General features: G+C 57.2%; 1 protein-coding gene across 1 annotated transcript in view; it reads left to right on the top strand.

Annotated features, from left to right (window-relative positions):
* Positions 1 to 268: 268 nt before the first annotated feature.
* CNIH3 (cornichon family AMPA receptor auxiliary protein 3) overlaps positions 269 to 18270 on the top strand; it is an 89126-nt gene continuing 71124 nt past the window's right edge. Inside the window, exon 1 of the mRNA XM_044266302.1 lies at positions 269 to 516. Coding sequence (XP_044122237.1) covers positions 436 to 516 — 81 coding nt within the window. The 5' untranslated portion in view covers positions 269 to 435. The remainder of the gene's footprint in view (positions 517 to 18270) is intronic.

Below are 18270 nucleotides of genomic sequence, written 5' to 3'. Positions count from 1 at the left end.
GCTCCCGCCTCTCCTCTCCTCGGACTCGGGCGCGGGAAGCCGCGGCTCTTCGGGCGCTGGAGCTGGTCGCGCGGCCCTCGCCGGGTTTGCCTCGGAGGCTCTCTGGCTGCACTGGTCTGCACGAGTTCTCTACTGACTGGTTTCCTCGATTTGGGGACTGTTCCCGCCAGCGACGCCGGAGCACCGGGTCGTGAGTCCGCGGGCGGGCGGACTGGCGTCCCCCCCGCCGCAGCTTCGGGATCCCGGCGCTCACAGCCGCCCCCGACCCTCGAGGCTCCCCTGCTGGCCTGCCTCCTCCCAGCCTCCGGCCTCGACGCAAGGGTGTGGACCTAGCCTGCCCCTCTAGGAGGGAGGGCGGTCCTCAAGTGGCGCTGGCCTCCGAGGACCTTCTTGGTGTGCGGCGGGACTGGGGTGTGCTCGGCCCCGCCGCTGGCCATGGCCTTCACTTTCGCTGCTTTCTGCTACATGCTGTCCCTGGTGCTGTGCGCCGCGCTCATCTTCTTCGCCATCTGGCACGTGAGTAACCGGCAGCGGCTTCTCTCTTTCTTTTAGCCCCGTTCCACCGTTTCTTCCCCGCTTTCTCTGAAGTACACCTGACCGTGGAGCTAGGGGCGGACGGCGCTAGCCGCCGCGCACCTACAGGATGGACCCTCGGCCGGTCCGGTCCCGGGTCAGGGGGACATTTAGGGGCATCCCGAATCCGCGGCGCGCGCGCCCTTGGTGCCTGGCTGCTGGCGGGGGGCGGAGGGAGCGCTGGTTCCCTGGCGAGGCCCCAGTGCTGGGCCCGCGGCACGCGGCGGCGCCCCCGCCTACCCTGCTCCTTCCTACCCGCGGGGAGCGAAGGAGCGGCGCCGCTGCCGTCCCGGCAATTAGTCGAGTAACTGTAACAATTAAACATTGAAAATGTCAGCGTCTGCGGTGGGTTGCGTTTAGACACGTTTGGAGACAAAACGGAGACACCACGGGAGCGCCGTTGGAGAGGGCGCGCAGTGAGCGGGGCCTGGAGGAGACGGGACCAGCGGCGGGGATCGCCTGTCCCGTGGGGGAGAGGCCCCGGCGGGCCACGAGTTTCCCCCTCCTCCGCTCTCCCGGGGCCCAGCCACAAAGTCGCTGCAAGGCCCCGCGCAGGTGGCAGACTCCCTGCTCCGGCGTCCCGCCGTCCTTCCCGGGCTGCGCCCGGCTGGGAGCAGTGGAGGTGGGCCCGGGTTCTGCAGGTGCAGGGGGTCTAGGACGTGCAGCACTTCTGCATAAGGGGAGGGGGAGGCCGCAGTACAGATCGGTGCCACACTTGGCAAGCCCAGCGCTCCCAGGAGCCCCTTCTCTGAGGGCCCCTTGCCCTCGCCAGCGGGGAGCTGGTGGGTAGAAGAACAGCGGAAGTCTGGAGTTCCAGACTGAGCCCGCAGATTGCAACCTTACCGACCTGCGAGTCTGGGGGCGGCCAGGGACCCTGGCAGCAGGGGTTCCTGGAGGCTGGTCTCTGTCTCAGACCAGCCTTCCAGAGCTCGTGTGCAGGGGCAGTTGCCCCACGGGAAGGGCTGCAGGCTGGGTGGGAGGCTGGTGTTTCGTTGGGGCAATTTCTGGAGTGAGAGGATTTATCTCAAGAACGAACTAAGCTAGAGCAGGTCCTGTTACCAGGCTTCCCAGGAGTGAGGAGAAGGAACAGGTTAACGCTTCCTTTCACATCCCCAAATCGAGAATTGACCTAGGTGGTCCCCAGGCTTCCTCTTGGGTCTAGATTGTGCAAGTCTGTGAATCAGTTGGTTTAGAAAGGTGGGGGGAGCGTTGGAAAAGAAATTCAGACACAGGAATTTCTGGGCTGATCAAAAAATCAGGCGGTGAAAGTGATGGGATTTTGTGGTCTCTCCTCTGTCCCCGGATTCTGGGTCTAATTCTTTTTGGAGAAAGGAGCCTAGGGGTTGTTGACATTGTTAAGGGAGAATGAAACTCTACCTGATTTAGAATAGATAGGGGTGCAGAACAGATCACACCCAAACAGCGCTGCATGTACCTGCCCGTGTGTTTCAATGGAGCTTTCTGTGTTTCCCCAGATCTGGGGAGTTTTTCGGATTCCAGAAGGCTAACAACTCCCCTTTCGGCAATACTTCAGCTGCTGTTTCTTTATGTTCTTGTCTTGGCCAGAGGGTGGCGGGTAGCCCTGAGCTCCATCAAACTGTCAGCCCCAGGAGCAGAGCAGGTAACCAGCAAGAAGAATTTCCTCTCCCTCAGGGGAAGATAATAAACAATTCAAAAGCAGATTAATTAAGTGGATGGTGTGTGCAGCTGGTTGACCTGTGAATCGAAGCTGGCCGGTGGGGTGATTCCCGTCAGCCTCCGTTCAGGTTTCAGGCGCGCCCCCTTGTCCGGGGAGTAGTTCGAATGCTGGCGGGTCCTGACCAGCTTCCCAGTGGGAGTGTCGTGTCAAGATTCCAGTTTCTGATAATAAAAAGAACTTGTGCTCTTTGAATTCCGATTATGAAGAGCGTGGCCAAGTCTCCAGCTTCTGTTCTTTCCTGTATATTTTCCTTCCCGCTGCCTCGGAATCAAACAGCCCAGAGCCTCCCCATGCTGATTTGGCTCCCAAGCATTGAAAGGGGAAATCGATGCACATGTGGTATGTGTGGGTGTTGCCAATAGGGTGGTAATTACTTCCATGAAAGTTTAGGCTGTGCGTTTGCTTTGCTGGCTTCTTATCTTCCTTATATATTTTTTTGATCTGATAAGCCATATCGATTGCTTAGCTTATGCTAACATCCCCAGAGAATACAAGGTGCACTTAGCAATATAGTACAGTTAAAAATCCTGCCAGTCGCGGTGTGTTGGTTTTAAGACAGGAAGACGGCACCTTTTTCTTACTTAATGATACACGCCTTCCTAGAGGGAATGATAGTAGCTACCACTTAAGGACTGAGTCCTGCCAGCCAGTTCTAGGCACTCAGTGAGGACCTGTCCCATGTCCCTCTAGGTGTTTACTTCCCCTGGAGGCCCAGGGGAAAGGGGGATGTGGCCACATCCACATTGCTTTCAAGTCTTGTGTTTTACTTTGAAAATTTATTTGCATCTGTTTTCAAATGAAAGGAATTTGAATGGCAGATTAATTTTTTAATCAACCACCATTTGCGACATTTGGAACATTCAGAATAAAAGTGAAGGTGTGATTTTATTTTGGGGTGTGTGTGTGTGTGTTTGTGTGTGGCTGTGCATGCCTTCAGGCACATGGTTTCTGCTCCTGGAAGTCCTGCATTCCTCACAGCTGGCATTTTATAGATCCAGGGAACTGTGGATCAGAGAGGTCATGAAACTTGCCCGAGGTTGCACAGCTGGTGTGTGCTGGAGCTGGGATTTGAGCCGCACCTGAGCCTGGTGTGCCCATGTCGTCTTTCTAACTCAAGTCACTATCTTTGGCTTGTTTAACTTTGATAATAGCAGCTAATGTTTTTACACAGTGGATTACCTTTCTGTATAAATGAAATATTTGGGTCCAGAATTTCTGATTGGAGTTATAACAACAGAAATGACTGACACATTATATATCCTTTGAAAAAAGAGGAGATCCTATTTCAGTCTTTAAAAATCTAGTACTTCTGCTTATAAAATGATACAGGTTCCTTGCCGAAAAATTTGAACATACATATATGGAACAAAGTCACCATTGATCATGTTCTCCAGAAAAGATTTGGGGGTTTCTTCTTCCAAACATTACATATCCATGTATCTTAAAAAATTGCATATGGGGGCACCTGGGTGGCTCAGTGGGTTAAGCCTCTGCTTTCGGCTCAGGTCATGATCTCAGGGTCCTGGGATTGAGCCCAAATCAGGCTCTCCGCTCAGTGGGGCGCCTGCTTCCCCCTCTCTCTCTGCCTGCCTCTCTGCCTACTTGTGATTTCTCTCTCTGTCAAATGAATAAATTAAAAAAAATTGCATATGGATATTTAGGAGGAAGCAAGGTGTTCTGAAGAGTTTCCGATGTGAAGTGATTTCTCTTTCCAGACAATATAAAATGAACAGTGTTGACTGACAAGCGCACACTCAGCTCTGCCTTGGCCTTTTGCAGACGGTCGCATTTATATAAACATAGATGAAACCATTCTTGGATCAAAGACCCATTTCAGGTTTTTAGCTTTCAAAGTTTTTTTTTTTTTTTTTCCATTTGTTATTTAAATACACAGAGTCACTTGTAAGGCCTCTGAAGTTTGACAAGATACAAATAAAATGAATTCCTGATAATATTTCTTTGGACCCCGGGCAGCATTTTGCTGTGGGAGGGCCTGCAGGGGCCCCAGCGGATGATAACAGCACGTACTGACGAGATGCAGTTTTGCTGGGCAGGATGGCATCCTGGTGGGGCCCCGTGGCCCATCCCAGCCTGCCGCAGATCCCGCCCCGGGGACCTGGTGCCCCTCCCAGTCTCTCTTTTCCATCTGGAGAAAGGACGTAGTTGACGTGATGTGGTGGGCTGCCTGGGGTTGGACTAGCCTGGCTTTGGAGGACTCCACTCTGGTCTGTTCAGCAGGCGGAGCTGAGAGGTCAGCGGTGCTCCCTTCTGCCTGGGATGGCCCATGCCCTCTGGCATCTCTATGTCCGATGTGGGGTGCAGAAGGAAGCTTCCTCTTATCGGGGTCCCCCTCGTTCTCCAGAGCTGAAGGGCACTGCTGGGCTTGTGCAAGGGCCTCAGCAAATACCCCGGGGATGATTTCTTGTTCTCTTCTGGCTGACATGGTGACTCATTTCTGAATTGGCTTCTGGCTACTTCTCTGGGATGGTTCCCTGGGTGGTTTGAGCACATGCATTTTCTGCAGTAGCCTGGACGTTTGGAACCCAAAGTCTGTTGCTTTTACAACAGAAGACTGGCCACGAGCAGGGGTGTGAGGGCCCATCTCGAACCTAGCAGTTCTCTTGTGGGGCATAGCCTGGGGACGAATCCTGGCTGTTCCCGGAGAGTGTGCCTTCAGTAAGGGGTGACACCAGTGCTGCCTCGTGTCCCCTGGCTGTTGACGGCCTCCAGCCTCTGGTTTGTCCGCTGCCCCCACTTAGGCTGGAGAGAGGAAGGAGGGTGCACTATTCAGGGAAGCACCGGCCCCTATCCCCACTGCTTGGTGAAGTTCGGGGCCTGGTTGGGTGGTATGTTGTGGGGGGGGGCGCACTGTGACATTTGACTTTGAGGTCAGCGTTCCTGAACAGACAGTAAAGGCAGAGACTGTTGGGAAGCCTTTGCCAGGTAACGCCTGAAGCCAGCTGGGCAGAGTCCCCTCCTGAATCACGAGGACTGGTGACTTGGCTTCACTCCTGTCCAGCAACTGTACCCCTGCCCGCGGCTCTGCACGGGGGTCTCCCCTACGCTCGCCTTCTGCTGCTCCCCCTCCCAGTATGTCAGCAAACCAGTTCCCCTGGCACCCCGCTCCCCTGGAAATGTGCTGGGCGGTTAGAGCCCTTGCCAGCTCTCCCTGGGCTGTCGTTCTGCCTCTGTCGGCCACTGCCCCAGGGTTCTGCCAGGTGCTGGCATCTGTCACAGTCATGGGCCTCCTCTGTGTCTCCCACCTTTCCAGGGGAGGGGGCAGGGCCCTCCACATTCTGTTGTTTGGTCAAGGCCCTGTGTGACCAAGACCGTTTCCTGTGTTGCAACCTGTGCCCCCTGACCTCACCGACCTCCAGCCAGCTCTCACCATGGCTCTTGGTCCCTTGTGCCCATGGTCCCCTAGGAAACGACTCGGCCCCTGTCTCCCGTCTGCCTGTGCCCAGGGCTGCTGGCGCGGGTGATGTATGGCTCAGTCCTGGACCTCCAGCAGGCTCCTGGCCGGTTCTTTCAGCTCTCGTGATGCTCTTCCAGATCCTTGGCATTTTCCCAGAGCCCCCAAAGCCCCATACCCTCTCCCAGACTTCAATTCCAGTTGACAGAGAAGGTGGGATTACTGGCAAGGACACCTGGGCACCTGGCCCGTCCCCGAGCTGCTGAGTCTGCCAGCACCGGTCTCCTTCCCTCTTGGACTCAGAAGCGTCTCTCCCGTTGGGAGGCCAGCCCCTGCCCTGTGGGCTCCCCGGGGACATCACCCATCATGGCCCCCAGCTCCTGTGTCCTCAGCCGCTGCCCTCCGCTGGTCCATCCTTGGTGTCCCTGAACTCACGGGCCAGCTGCTTTGTGCTGGGCCCTCCTGATGCTGCTGGCCTCTTCCTTCACAGACTGGTTTTGCCTCCCCGTTCCCTCTTTATTCTTGTAGCAAATGTTCAGAAAAGCACCAAGACTGAAAAGCCTTCTGCTCCCGCCATCCAGAATCAGCAAATGTTAGCGTTTTGCCACTTGAGTGTCTTAACCACCTTATTTAAGGCAATGTGTTTTCCCGTTGGCTCCGCCTCGCACCCCGCCTATTCTTGGCTCTGCTCTCGGAAAAAGCTCTGGTGGCCAGTCTCCCAGTGCCATTCAGGGCTCCACTGTGGCCTGTCCATGGCCTTGGGCTCCAGTGGCCAGTCTCCCAGTGCCATTCAGGGCTCCACTGTGGCTTGTCCGTGGCCTCGAGGTGCTGGCCCACATCCTCCTTGTGGCTCTTCCTCCCTTACCCCCATCCCAAAGTGCCAGTGCCCTTGACCCCATAGATCGTGTATTGGGCTATCTGCCCCACAGCCTGGGTCGTGCCCTCCTCCACCCCAGTGATTGCCTGCAGTGCCCGTTAGTCCGTTAGTGTCCACTCCTATCTGTTCGCCTCTGGCTGCCCCACGTACACCTGGCCCAGGTCCTCTCCTGCCCCTTCTCAGGATGCATGCCCCTTCTGGAGCAGCACCCTTGGTTAAATCTCACCGGAATGACTTCCCTGCCCCAGCTTCTAGGAGCGACCTTTTGAGTTCCTCATGTCATCCTCATACTAAACACTTTTTCTGGCTGGTAGGGCCTGCAGGGTCCGGGCCTAGGTCATGCTTTGACCACTTGGCTTCAGTGTTCCCGACATTCTCAGCTTCTTGTAGTTCCTAGCACGGGCCGTCCCGCAGCTCAGCAGAGCTCAGTGGCTCTGCCCCGTCCCAGTCTCTGTCCTCAGCAATGCCTGGCTGTCTTGGTCCCTGACCCCGCCATGCTGGTATCCTGGTCTGAGACCCTCTGTTGCACACGTCCCCAGGGATTGCTTTGGATTGTTAGCCCTTCTGGGGCAGGAACTACCACCCTCACTTGTAGCCTGAGGTGCTCCTCACCCTCCACAGAAGTGTCTCCAAGGTCAGAGCCCAGGGAGGGTAGAAGACACAAATCCAGGATCTATCTGGGTGATTGCCTGCACCAGCCAAGGTCCACAGACTCTTCCTCAGTGAATGGTTTCTCCGATTTATCTGGTTACAGCAGTCATCTGGGTGCTTATTAAAAGTGCACTCATGGAGCCTGGCCGGGTGGTAGGAGCACATCTAAGCTCAGCCCGGCATCCCTGGGGTCGGGGAGACACTCGACGGGGCACCCAAGTCTGGAGGGCCACTCTGGGCTAGGGTTCTGAACAGGAGAGGTGAGGGAGGGAGGGAGCCATTGGAATGGGCTGTCAGATAGACAGGATGATGTCGGCTGGGCTGGTTTATGCATGCAGACAGCAGCCCCACAGTGTCTGGGGACACCCATTTTTGATCAGCGGTGATGGTGAGATGCGCCATCCTCCCCTCCTGTGATGCCCGGGTGCAGATAGTCCCCTTGCAGCTTAGATAAGGTAGATCTGAGGTTCTAGCCTGATGTCTCTGCCGTTTGGATTCCTGGTGAGATGCTGGTCTTCTGGTGGAGGCAGGTTGTCAGAAAGGGACAGAGGCTGTGTCCGTTTAAAGAGGCCGAGTGTATCCTGCTCCGGCCCTGAGGCCGTGCATAGGACCTGTGCACCCAGCTCTGCCAGATGGGAAGTGGTTAGTATCTGGGATCGCTCGCAGCCAGGACCCCTGCGTCCTAACATGGGGAACCGAGACTTGCCAGAACATCTTTTAGCAGCTCTTGGAGTCTGATTAATTCCCATAAAGGTTACTGAAAGCTCCAAGTGCACAATTAAATCCTGAATTGGTCTCTGAATACCAATCTGGAGCCTAACAATGAGGCTGGTGAATATTTTTAATGTGACAAAGAAGTGGCAAGCGCGAGACATTCTTGCATGCTGAATAAAATAAAACCTGAGCGAAAACCACTGAAAACCACTGCAAAAGATACAGAAATCAAGATGAAGCTGGGAGACGTTAATGAAGTTTCTGACATTTCTGGAGGTCTGGGGTCCTGGGTGTGAGGACGTCCTGGTCTGGGTGGGGGGCTTCTGGCCAAAGGCATGGTGGGCTTACAGGAAGGTGCACATGGCTCCACGCTCAGTGTCCATCTCACACCCCACCCCACAGGTAGGGTAGGTCTTATGGCGCCCACCTATGTGCGTTTCCCCCTCCTCCCTCGTGGACCTAAGTTCCGTGTGTTCTTCCACCGTGTGGGTCCTGTCTGGCCGCGGTCAAGCCACACGTGCTGGCCCAGCATGACGCCCAGGAAAGCTCGTGGGGCTCATCAGCCCCTGCACCTGCGTGACCCGGGGCTGGCGCGCTGCTCGGGCTGCTGGTCCGCTGTCAGTGAGGTCGATGCGGACGGAGGGCAGGCTCTGCTGTCCCCATCACACACCGTGGAACCTAGGAGGACGCGGTGAACAGGTGCGGAGCACAGCTGTGCTTGGTGGCTCTGACAGTCACCTTCTTGTCTCCTTGTTTGGGTGGTGAGTCTAAAGACCCTGGAAGAAGAGGTTGCCTATGGCTTTGGGGACGGTGGTGGCCGGCCCCCAGGAAGGGTGTGGTGCAGCAAGCGCCGGCCTTGCTCCACCTGCTCCAAGCCAGGCCAACGCCGCAGAGTCCCAGGAGCACTAGCAGCCGGTGGGCATGCACAGTCATCGGGGGGATGGCTCGGCACCGCGGGCCCTGGCACCCCCTCGGATGGGCCTCTGAGAACAGGGCCTCCTTTCACCGACTGACCCCCAGGCCGTGCTTGCAAGTGAGGCGTGCGGTTCTCTCTTTCCAGGATCTTTGAGCCTCCATCTTCCCAGAACCGGCACAGGGCCCCAGTCCGGGGTGCAGAGCCGAGCAGGGTGGCCCTGTCCCCTGCCCTCATGGAACTATTTGGCCCAGACTCAGCCTGCCTGGTCAAGCTCCCCCAGTTTCTGTGGTTCTGGCCCATGGCTGGCCTTTTTCCACGTCGGCCTGGCTGGAGAAACTGGTGGTTTCTCCTTTAGGCACTGCTCTGCTCCTCTCATGTTTTAACTTCATTTTTTTTTTTTTAAATTGTAGTAAAATATATGTCACATAGAACTGACTATTTTCCAACCATGTTTAAGCGTACATCTCAGCAGCATTAAGTGTGTTCACGTCATTCCGCCACCATCCCTACTGTCCACTTCTAGAACTTTCTCATCCTCTCACCCTGTCCCCATGAAACACTGACCCCCCACCCTCAGTCTCCCTCAGCCCTGGCGCCCCTGTCACGCCATCATCCTGCCTGTCATCTCTGAATGTGGCTGCTCTCGGTGCCTTGTACAGGTGAGTCCTGTCCGTCCATCTGGCTGCCTGGCTCAGGAGCACGGTGCCCTGGAGACTCCTCCATATGGGGGCAGGTGCCGTCTTGTTCCTTCTTGTGGTCGGAGAGCATCCCGTTGTCTTCCGATTTGCTCATCCCTTCCTCCGCTGGGTCCACCTGTGCCCTTTCTGTGAGCAGGTGGCCGGGGGTCTCTGATGCCCCGTTTTCCCTGCTTCTGCGTGCATACCCAGAAGCGGAGACATGGGGTCCGTGGGGATTCTCTTTACTTTCTGTGGTTCCCCTACTTCCACAGGCAGACCTCTCTCAGTCCTCAGCCTTGGCTGCGTGGGCTCTGGGCCCTGTCTTGACCTCTGGCCCCTGCCAGTGGCCTCTGTCTGCCTTCTTCCAGGACCGATGACAGCTACGACTGCCCCGGTGAACTCATGGGCTGAAATGCCCACTCCGTTTTGTTACGTTACTCTGGAGCCCTCAAGTCTTCTAGGCGAGTTGGTGAAAGACTATTTTTTCAAGTCTCAGCTTTGGGTCCTCGTTGTCAGAAGTTGTAAGCGGCTCTTGGCTTTGCCGGGGAGAGGGCCCCAGGAGGCTTCCTCAGGAAGACACAACAGTATTTGCCTGAGAATGGGGACACACACCGGAGTGAGGACCCAGGGGATCTGATGAAAATTTTGTTGTTCAATAAAACCCAACTTGCATTTCTGCTCTCACAAGGGTGGGGACCACAGAGGCTCGCTTGGCCTTGGTGGCTACCAAGGGTGGAGAGGGAGGCCTGTGGGGCTCACCGGGGCCAGGAGGGGCCGGCGCGGTGGGGAGGGGACTGTCAGCTCAGGAGCGATTCACAGAATGGCTTTATTTTCTAGTTCTCTTGAGCTACCTTGAGTCACAAAAGTGGTTAAAAAAAATACACCAACCCAGATTTATAAAAATATAATTGCCCTCTGTCTGTCTGTGTCTGTGTCTCTCACACATGCACACAGTTACCACCACCACCAAAAATATTCCCTAGCAGGGACAAGCCCTCACTTCCCTGGCCAGACCTTCAAGGAGGATGGATTTGCTTTTCTCCGTTGCCCTGGGGGAAGGGTTCATGGTGGATGTTGGGGGGTGACGAGTGACTGTGTGCCCGTTTGCCTTCGTGGGGGCGGTGGAGACATACACCTCCCCCGACTCTCTGTACCTGGGGGCTTGTGGCCCAGAGCCCCAGCCGGAGCCTGCCTGCAGGTGGCCAATGCCTGGAACTGCCTGAGTCAGGGGCTGGGGTTGACGCCGCCCAGCCAGACTGGGCTGTAACGGGTCCTTGGCGCTGGGCACACGTTTCTGACTGGATCATACCTGACGTCCAGCCTTCCCACTGCAGGAGGAACCGCAGGCCAGGGCACCAGGAATCCCTGTTGAATATGTCCCCCTCCTTCCATTCCTCTGGCTTTCCATTCATATTCTTTTCGGGGATTGAGCCCAGCTCCGCACCGCCCCCCACAGGTGCTCCCGTGGGCTGGGTGCTCCTGGGCGTGTGCTGGGTGATGAGCCCAAGGCGTCAGGGGCTCCCAAACCTTGAGCATTCTCTCCCTCCTTCCCGCCCTTCTTCCTCTCTTGCTTTTGACCTCCTTTTGTTCCTTCTCCTTGGCATGGAGCCTAGATCTGTCGGAGGCTGCACAATATTACTTAGCCCAGCTGGAGGGCCCCAGGGCTGGGAAGTTAGCTGCCACCACATCCCTCCCCCTAGGCGAGGAGAACTGCAGGCTGACATTTCCAGAGCAGCAGCCTTAGGTAACTCTGCTGTCGCGCCTGCCCGGGGTCCATTTGGACGCTCGGATCCAGCTCTCCTGCTGGGGAAAAATGCAGGGGAGGAAAGCAGAATCTTGGAGCTGACTTCCTATTTTTTTTTCTTATTGGCAACTGATTCATGAACCCTAAAAAAAGAGTTGATAGCAACATAGCCAGCTAGCTATAGCAGCCCAGATGGTCCCCTATATAATAGAGACATTTGTCTCCTGGATAAAAAAAATATTTAAATGTGTTCTGTGAGCTTATTGAGAAAAGGAATTAGCAACAGCAGGGGTTGCGGGCATGGAGACAGCCCGGTGATTCAAGCCCCATGGAGCGCAGAGATGAGGAAGGGGGAATTAGAGGTGTGAGGCCGGATGTGCGGGGAAACCTGAGCCGGCAAGAGACGGCTCCAGGGTGCCCGCCGCGTCCCTTGTCCCTCGGGCATGCTGTGGGCCGAGGGGCCTGTCCTGACGTGCACATGCAGAGATCAAGCCCTCTGGCCCGAGGCACGGCCAGCTGGGGAGGCTTTGTGGCAGCTGTAGGCAGACCAGGGCCAAAGAGGACATGTTTGTGCCAACTGTTCAATTCTACACTGAACGGATAGACAGATGATCCCCTGCTTCCTTTCTGTGTGGTCGCTGGGAAATGGTGCAGGCCCTGTGAATCCCCTGGGCCTGCCCAAAACCCTTTCAGAGCTTTGATTGTTCCCATTGTCGCCTGTCCTGGGCAGGTCACTGAGTGGAGATCCTGCTGGCGATGGGGCTTCTGAGCCATGGTGGCCAAGAGCTGATGCCAGAGGCTTTGTGAGGGAGGGAGGATGCAGTGACAGCCATGGAGCGGGAGCAGGGAGCGGTGGCAGTGGGGGCTAGGTGGAGAGGACGGTCTCCCAGAGCATGCAGAATCCTCATCTGGGGTTGGGATCGAACCAGATGCGTGGCACCTCGAGCCCCTTCATCATGACTGGAGCGTGACTTTCCCAGGATGCTGTTTCTTGGAGGATGCGGAGGGAAATGAGAGCTCGCCAGGAAAGCGTGTGTGCTGAGTGCAGGGAAATGACTGGAGAGACATGTGTTTGGTCTTGACACCCTTTTCCCTCCCTGGCTGACAGTTGGGAGACCCCAAAGTCATGCCCTGAGACGGGGTTGGCCACCCCCTGAGTGGGCACGCTGCTGAGCGGCGTTCTCCGCACACTGCCCTGTGGGTGCCCCGTCCCTGCACCTCCCCGGGCAGCGCGCACGGGCGTGCATGTATGTACACATATACACACACATAGGTGTGTGCCCGCATGTCTGTGCACGTGTGTGAGCATGTGCATGCGGGTGTGTGACGTGCGTGTGTAGAATGAAGGCGCCAAACATAGCGGTCTCTGGGGTCCTCTCCAGCTCTCCTGTGGCTTGTGGTCTGCACCCTGTTCTTCCCTGTCCTCTGACGGTGGCCTTTCTTCTCTGATGGCCTTCTGTGTAAAGGACACATTGGCTGAGGTTCTAGGGATCGGTTCTGGCCCCCCCATAATCAGCACAGGGATTCTGGGGAGCATGGGTGGAGGGCTCATACAATGTGTGGGGTGGCAGGTCTGCAGAACAAGACTTGAAACAGAAGTCCCTGGATTTAGGTCGCTGACCCTCCACCCCCCGTCCTGGAATCACTGCTTCCGAGGATAGAGAGTCTCCTAGGCTAGGCTTGGGTGGTGTCCCTGTTGGCAGCCCTGAGCAGTGGGAAGTGTCCTGGACTGTCCAGGCACCTGGATTCTCCCTCCCCCTGGGACGGTGCTCAGGTGGGAAATCAGACTGGTGTGAAAGGGGGCATAGATGCTGGGTGACCAGAACGGGATGAAGTTCCCTCCCTGAGCTCTCCAGCATTGCTGTCCCCTCCCCTGTGCTCAGAGAAGGCGAGCTTGTTAGCTTCCTGGGGCCACGGACGCTATGCTGTGTTAGCCCAGGGTTGCTGCAGCAGCTCACGCCACAGGATGCGCGGCAGCTCTGCTGTGGCCATGAGACTGGCCCACCCGGGTGATGACTGTCCACTGCCCCTCAGGAGGGTCTCCACCATCTCTTCGTTGAAGTGTGCCATGGGGGCCATGTGACATACCTCTGTGGCACACGGTTGGGCTTCATCTGACTGTCCTGGCCTCTGTCCTCTGCCTCGTGCAGAGCCGAGTGCGGGAGGCCCCTCCCAAGCCCTGTCTCAGCCACTGAATGTACCCCCTCTGCGTGCCTGCCCGGAGCCACTGTCGCATAATTAGCAAAGCCGACAACTTCCACCACTGTAGAGGAGTAAGCTGTTTTGCTCTGTACACGGGAGGCAGCATCAGTTGTCTCCCGAGGGGACAGGTGACGGTATTGGCTCAGAGCGAGGCTGTGCGCCGGCTCCTCTGTTAAAATTAGCTCCTCCTGCGTTCTAGAATCGTCATAAAGGAGCCAAATAAAGGTAGGCGTGGCAGGATTCTTCCGTGGCTCTGGGAGGAGCGTGTTGTTTTCAGAAGTCAGTCCCCCAGCCACGGGACCCGCCGAGCACTGGGAGAAGGACAGGGTACAGGCCACAGGGACAGAGGAGTGCCTGGCCACGTCCCTGTGAGACCTCTTGGCCGTGAGGAGCGGCTCTTAGTTTGTGGACTCCCTCCCTCTGGGTCCTCTTTCTTCCTTTTTCTTTCTTTTTTTCAAAGATTTTATTTATTTATTTGACAGAGAGAGAGATCACAAGTAGGCAGAGAGAGAGGAGGAAGCAGGCTCCCCGCTGAGCAGAGAGCCCAATGCAGGGCTTGATCCCAGGACCCTGACATCATGACCTGGGCCAAAGGCAGAGGCTTAACCCACTGAGCCACCCAGGTGCCTCCTGGGTCCCTTTTCCCCACCAAGGGGGTACATTTCGTTCAAGAAAAAAAAATCAATACAACAAACCAAAACCAAAGGCAGTCAAGCGTTTGGGGTCAAGGGCTCAGCTGTGCTGTTAAGGGGCTTGTGGGCTGTAGTGTGCTTGGCGGGTGATACTCCTCCTGAATTCAGGGCAGGTGGAGGGTTGGTGTCCTTCTTGTTGATGTGTTTGGGATGGAGTCACACAATTAGGCAGTGCTGGAATCCCGACAGCAGGAGGGACCTCAGGTCATCAGGCCAGTCTTCTCGTTTGGGAACGGAGCTCCGTTGACCCCGAGAGACTGCCCACAGCCTGTCCCGGGAGGCTGAGCTGCCCAGAGATAGGGCCATGATGTCTGTTGGGGAGACCAGGAGATTCTGGGGAGCCTGGGGCCAGCCCTGCCCCCAGGACGCCTGTGTCCACCGCACCTGGAAGAGGTGCGGTGGTGGGGTCAGGGGCTCCCGTGGCTGCCTGACCAGCCTCCCCTTCCCCCCGCCCCAGTGTTGCTCTTCAGAAAGTCTTGGCCGGGGGAGGGGGGTGGTCCGGGCCTCGGACTTTCTCGGAGGCCATTCCAGGTCTCTCACCCTCCTTTCCTCTCTACTGTGTTCAGTACTGCGGTTTGGTCCCACACGTGTCCCCAACCCTCCCCAACCCTCCCCAACCCCCGACCCCTGCTCACAGCTCCTTTTAGGCTCACTGTCTTGCAGAGGCAATGTGTTCTCTTGGCTCTTTGGTCTGTGAGTTTTCCTCCCCCCCTCAAGACTCTCCTCCCCTCCCCTCAAGGACCTTGGGGATGGAGGAGGAGTCTTGTGAGCAGTGCTGGTCTCTGACGTCTGTCTTCAACAGGAATGGCCGCTGCCCTGCCCTCCCCTTGAAGTGGACTTTCAAGTAGAAGATGTCCTACTAGCTAACGATTTTGTGATTCACTCCTGGATGGGATCCCCTTGTCCTGCTCCCCACCCAAGTCCTCTGGTCTGTGTAGGAGTGGGGGGCGATCATGTATTTACCCCTCAGCATCCCCACCGCCTTCCCGAGCTGCTGTCTGCTTGGGGTGTCTGTGCCCAGGATGGGAGGGCCTGGGGGACCGAGGGACTCTGAAATGCTTTCTAGCCCTGCCTGCTGTGTTGTGAAGCAGGGGTTATGGGAGTGGCCCTGAGCTCAAGGGATATAGGTCACCAGCAGCCAAGATGTCCTTCATGTGTGTCATCACCCGAGGGAGGGCTGAGCAGTCCTTACGGAGCAGAGGCGGTTGAGACGGGCTGGAGGTCCCTGCTGGTCATTTCCCAGGTGGCAGGTCTGACAGTGGAGGAGGGAGGGCCAGCGTGAGGACAGGTGGAGGTGGCAGGTTCCTGCGAAACTGTTGACTTTCGGTCACAGGGTCACACTGAGTTATTTCACTTGGTGCGGTGTTGTCTCCTTGCTCAGGCAGGTTCGGTTCCCGCGGGCCTCTGAGCTCTCTTCAGTGTCTCTGGGGTTGGGCTCCTCAAGGCGCCGAGGGGATAGCCTGGGCCTGGGCTGAGCCTCCCAGTGACCCGGGCGCCCCTGGCTGTCACCCTAACCTGTAGCACCTCCTCCCTGGCGAGGGGCTCAGCCTGAGGCAGGACAGGCTAGGCACTGTTACAGGGGAGGGGAGTGGATGGGAAGGCCCCCCTTGCCCACCAGGCACCTCCCGGGAACAGTGTCCAAACATGAGTACCTATGCCCCCAGGACCCACTCAGCACCCTTCCCCCCACTGGCCCCTCTGGGGTTCCCACTGTTACTGTCCTCTGGGGACAGTGTCGGGGCCTGTAGCCACTCTGGACAGTGCCTCCTCACTTCTCCGTCCCTGGTCCCGTCCATAGAAACTTAAGGCCTAGAGGGCACCTTCCCGCCTTGGTTTCCCTGTGCAGCCACCAGCACGGCCCAAAACTCCGAGTTCTCGGGCCCCAAAGGAAGCCAGGCACACAGGATGTGAGGGTGGGAGATGGTGATGACCACGGGGTCTCAGGGCTTCTGCTGGCCTCTTTTGAGCACCAATGCATTTCCCCAGCGAAGGGGGCTGGCTGTCAGAGCCTGCGGGCCGCTGCCCACAGCACCCCTGCCATCTTCTCGGTCACACTCTGGCGTCTCTCACAGGATGGGAGACTGGCCTGTCCCCACCTCTGCGGATTCCCAAGGCCGCCGGGCTCCCGCTTTCCTTCCCCAGGACTAGTTAACAGAAAGCAACCAGGTTGTTGGAGGGGTGAAGCCGGGCTGTGCTGTTTGATTTGTCAAGAAGGCTGAGCACCTGCGCTCCTCCCACGGGGACACCTGTGGCCGCTGTCCGTCTGTCCGTCGGTGGGTGGTGCGTGGTTGGTGAGAGACGGCTTGCCCTGGGAAGGCTGCTGCTTGTTGCTCGAGCGTTTGCTGTAGGAGGTGTTCGTCACCTGTGTCTGAGTGTTCCTTCCAGTTCTTCTAGATCAGCGGGTCTCCAGCTCGTGGGCGCATGCGAGTCACTGGCAACCTGACACCCAGTTCTGATGGTTCCTGCCCGTGAGGCTGTGGTTTGGGCAGGAGCGCTGGTTGTGCTGCTTGGACATGGGAATATGTCAGTGATCTTTTGCCTACTTGGCTGTTTGGCCTCCTTGTGGGGAGGGTGGGCATCACTGTGGAGGTCACTAGTGCTGGGGGAGCACTGACCCATCTGGGGCCCGTTCTATTGGCAGGGACCTCGCGTCCCTGGCATTCTGTTACTGTAGATCTTAGAGTTCTCTGTTTTTCAGTTGAGAAATCGAGGCACTTTACAGGGAGTGCATGGCCAAGACAGTATTGTCTCTGGGTTGCCTGCCCCCCAGCACAGCCCTGGCCATGTGCTGCGCTCCCCTCACTGTGGTCCGCCTGCTGGGAACCAACCGGTTCAAGCTCTCTGTGCTCTGTAGCTACAGATTCGTCTTTTATCTTTAATTTATTTTAATTAATTTTTAAAAGATGTATTTATTTAGAGAGAGAGCAAGTGAGTGGAGGGAGGGGGACAAACAGACTCCCCTGAGCACGGAGCCAGATGTGGGGCTCGATCCCATGACCCCGAGATCATGACCTGAGCTGAAATCAAGAGTCAGACGCTTAGCCGACTGAGCCCTCCAGGCACCCCTGTTTGTTTCTAAGGAGAATGGTCAGTGTCTCTGATTTCTCATGGTCCCAGAGCTGCATGTGTTCTGAGTAGCTCCAGTGGAAGGGAAGTGAGACGTGGTTGGTCCTTCATCTTGGCACAGAAAGCCTGGCCCTCTGGGGGGTTAGGCAGGAGGAGAAGGGGGGCATTGTGAACGGGGCTGCTCTGGGCCGGAATGTCCGAGAGGGCTCTGAAGGGACACTTGTCCGGGCAGCTGGACACACAAGTCAGGAAGTGGCACCTGCAGGCCGTCTGTGCGCTCGCTGGGCATGTGTGTGCGGGGTGCGCACTGAGGTAGTTCGTACACTCCTGTCCTCAAACGGGGTCGACGCAGGTGCTTGCAGCAGCAACAAAAGCAGCCGCACAGCATCTTAGCTGCACAATCTTTTGGACGGTGGTTCCAGCCACGCAGAGGCTCCTCCACATTAGGAAACTAGTGAGATGGCACACAGAACCTGGCTCTGTCTGACCTCTGCAGGCCAGCTCGACTGGAGTGGCCGAGCCGGGACCGGGGGTCATGGAAGCCAGGCCAGGAGGGGTGGGTTTGGTGAACAAGGGGGAGCCTGCCTTCGTGATGGCCGGCAGCCTCCAGGCCATGGCCGGATGCTTGGGGCACATGGGGGTGAGCCCAGTCAGGGCAGGGGACCCCAGAGTCTCCAAAGCCAGGCAGTGGGTGTTGGTGTGGCCGTGTGACTCTGGTGCGGTGTTTGGGTTGGGGCAGAGCCCGGTGACCCTGGGACCTCTGTGATTGAAAGTCCTGCAAAGGCAGGCCCTGTGTGTGCTCCCAGCCCGGGCCTGCCCGGGGCTGCCGAGGGTGTGGAGGACATGGCGACCACCTCTCCTGGGTCGTTTGGCACACGTGTGGTGGACTGGACTCCAGAAGCTGGGAAGGGGTTCAGGGCACACGACGTCCAAGGGCTGGTCAGCTCTAACACCCACCTGGATGCATGTGCTACTTTGAAGCCAACTCAACGACTCTAGGAGGGATAAGGGCGTCCCAAGAACCCCTGTCCACTTGTCTTTGCTCTC

Source organism: Neovison vison, chromosome 10 (genome assembly GCF_020171115.1).
Source record: "Neovison vison isolate M4711 chromosome 10, ASM_NN_V1, whole genome shotgun sequence".
Classification (NCBI taxonomy): Eukaryota; Metazoa; Chordata; class Mammalia; order Carnivora; family Mustelidae; genus Neogale; species Neogale vison.
This window is presented reverse-complemented; position numbering and strand designations above follow the sequence as displayed.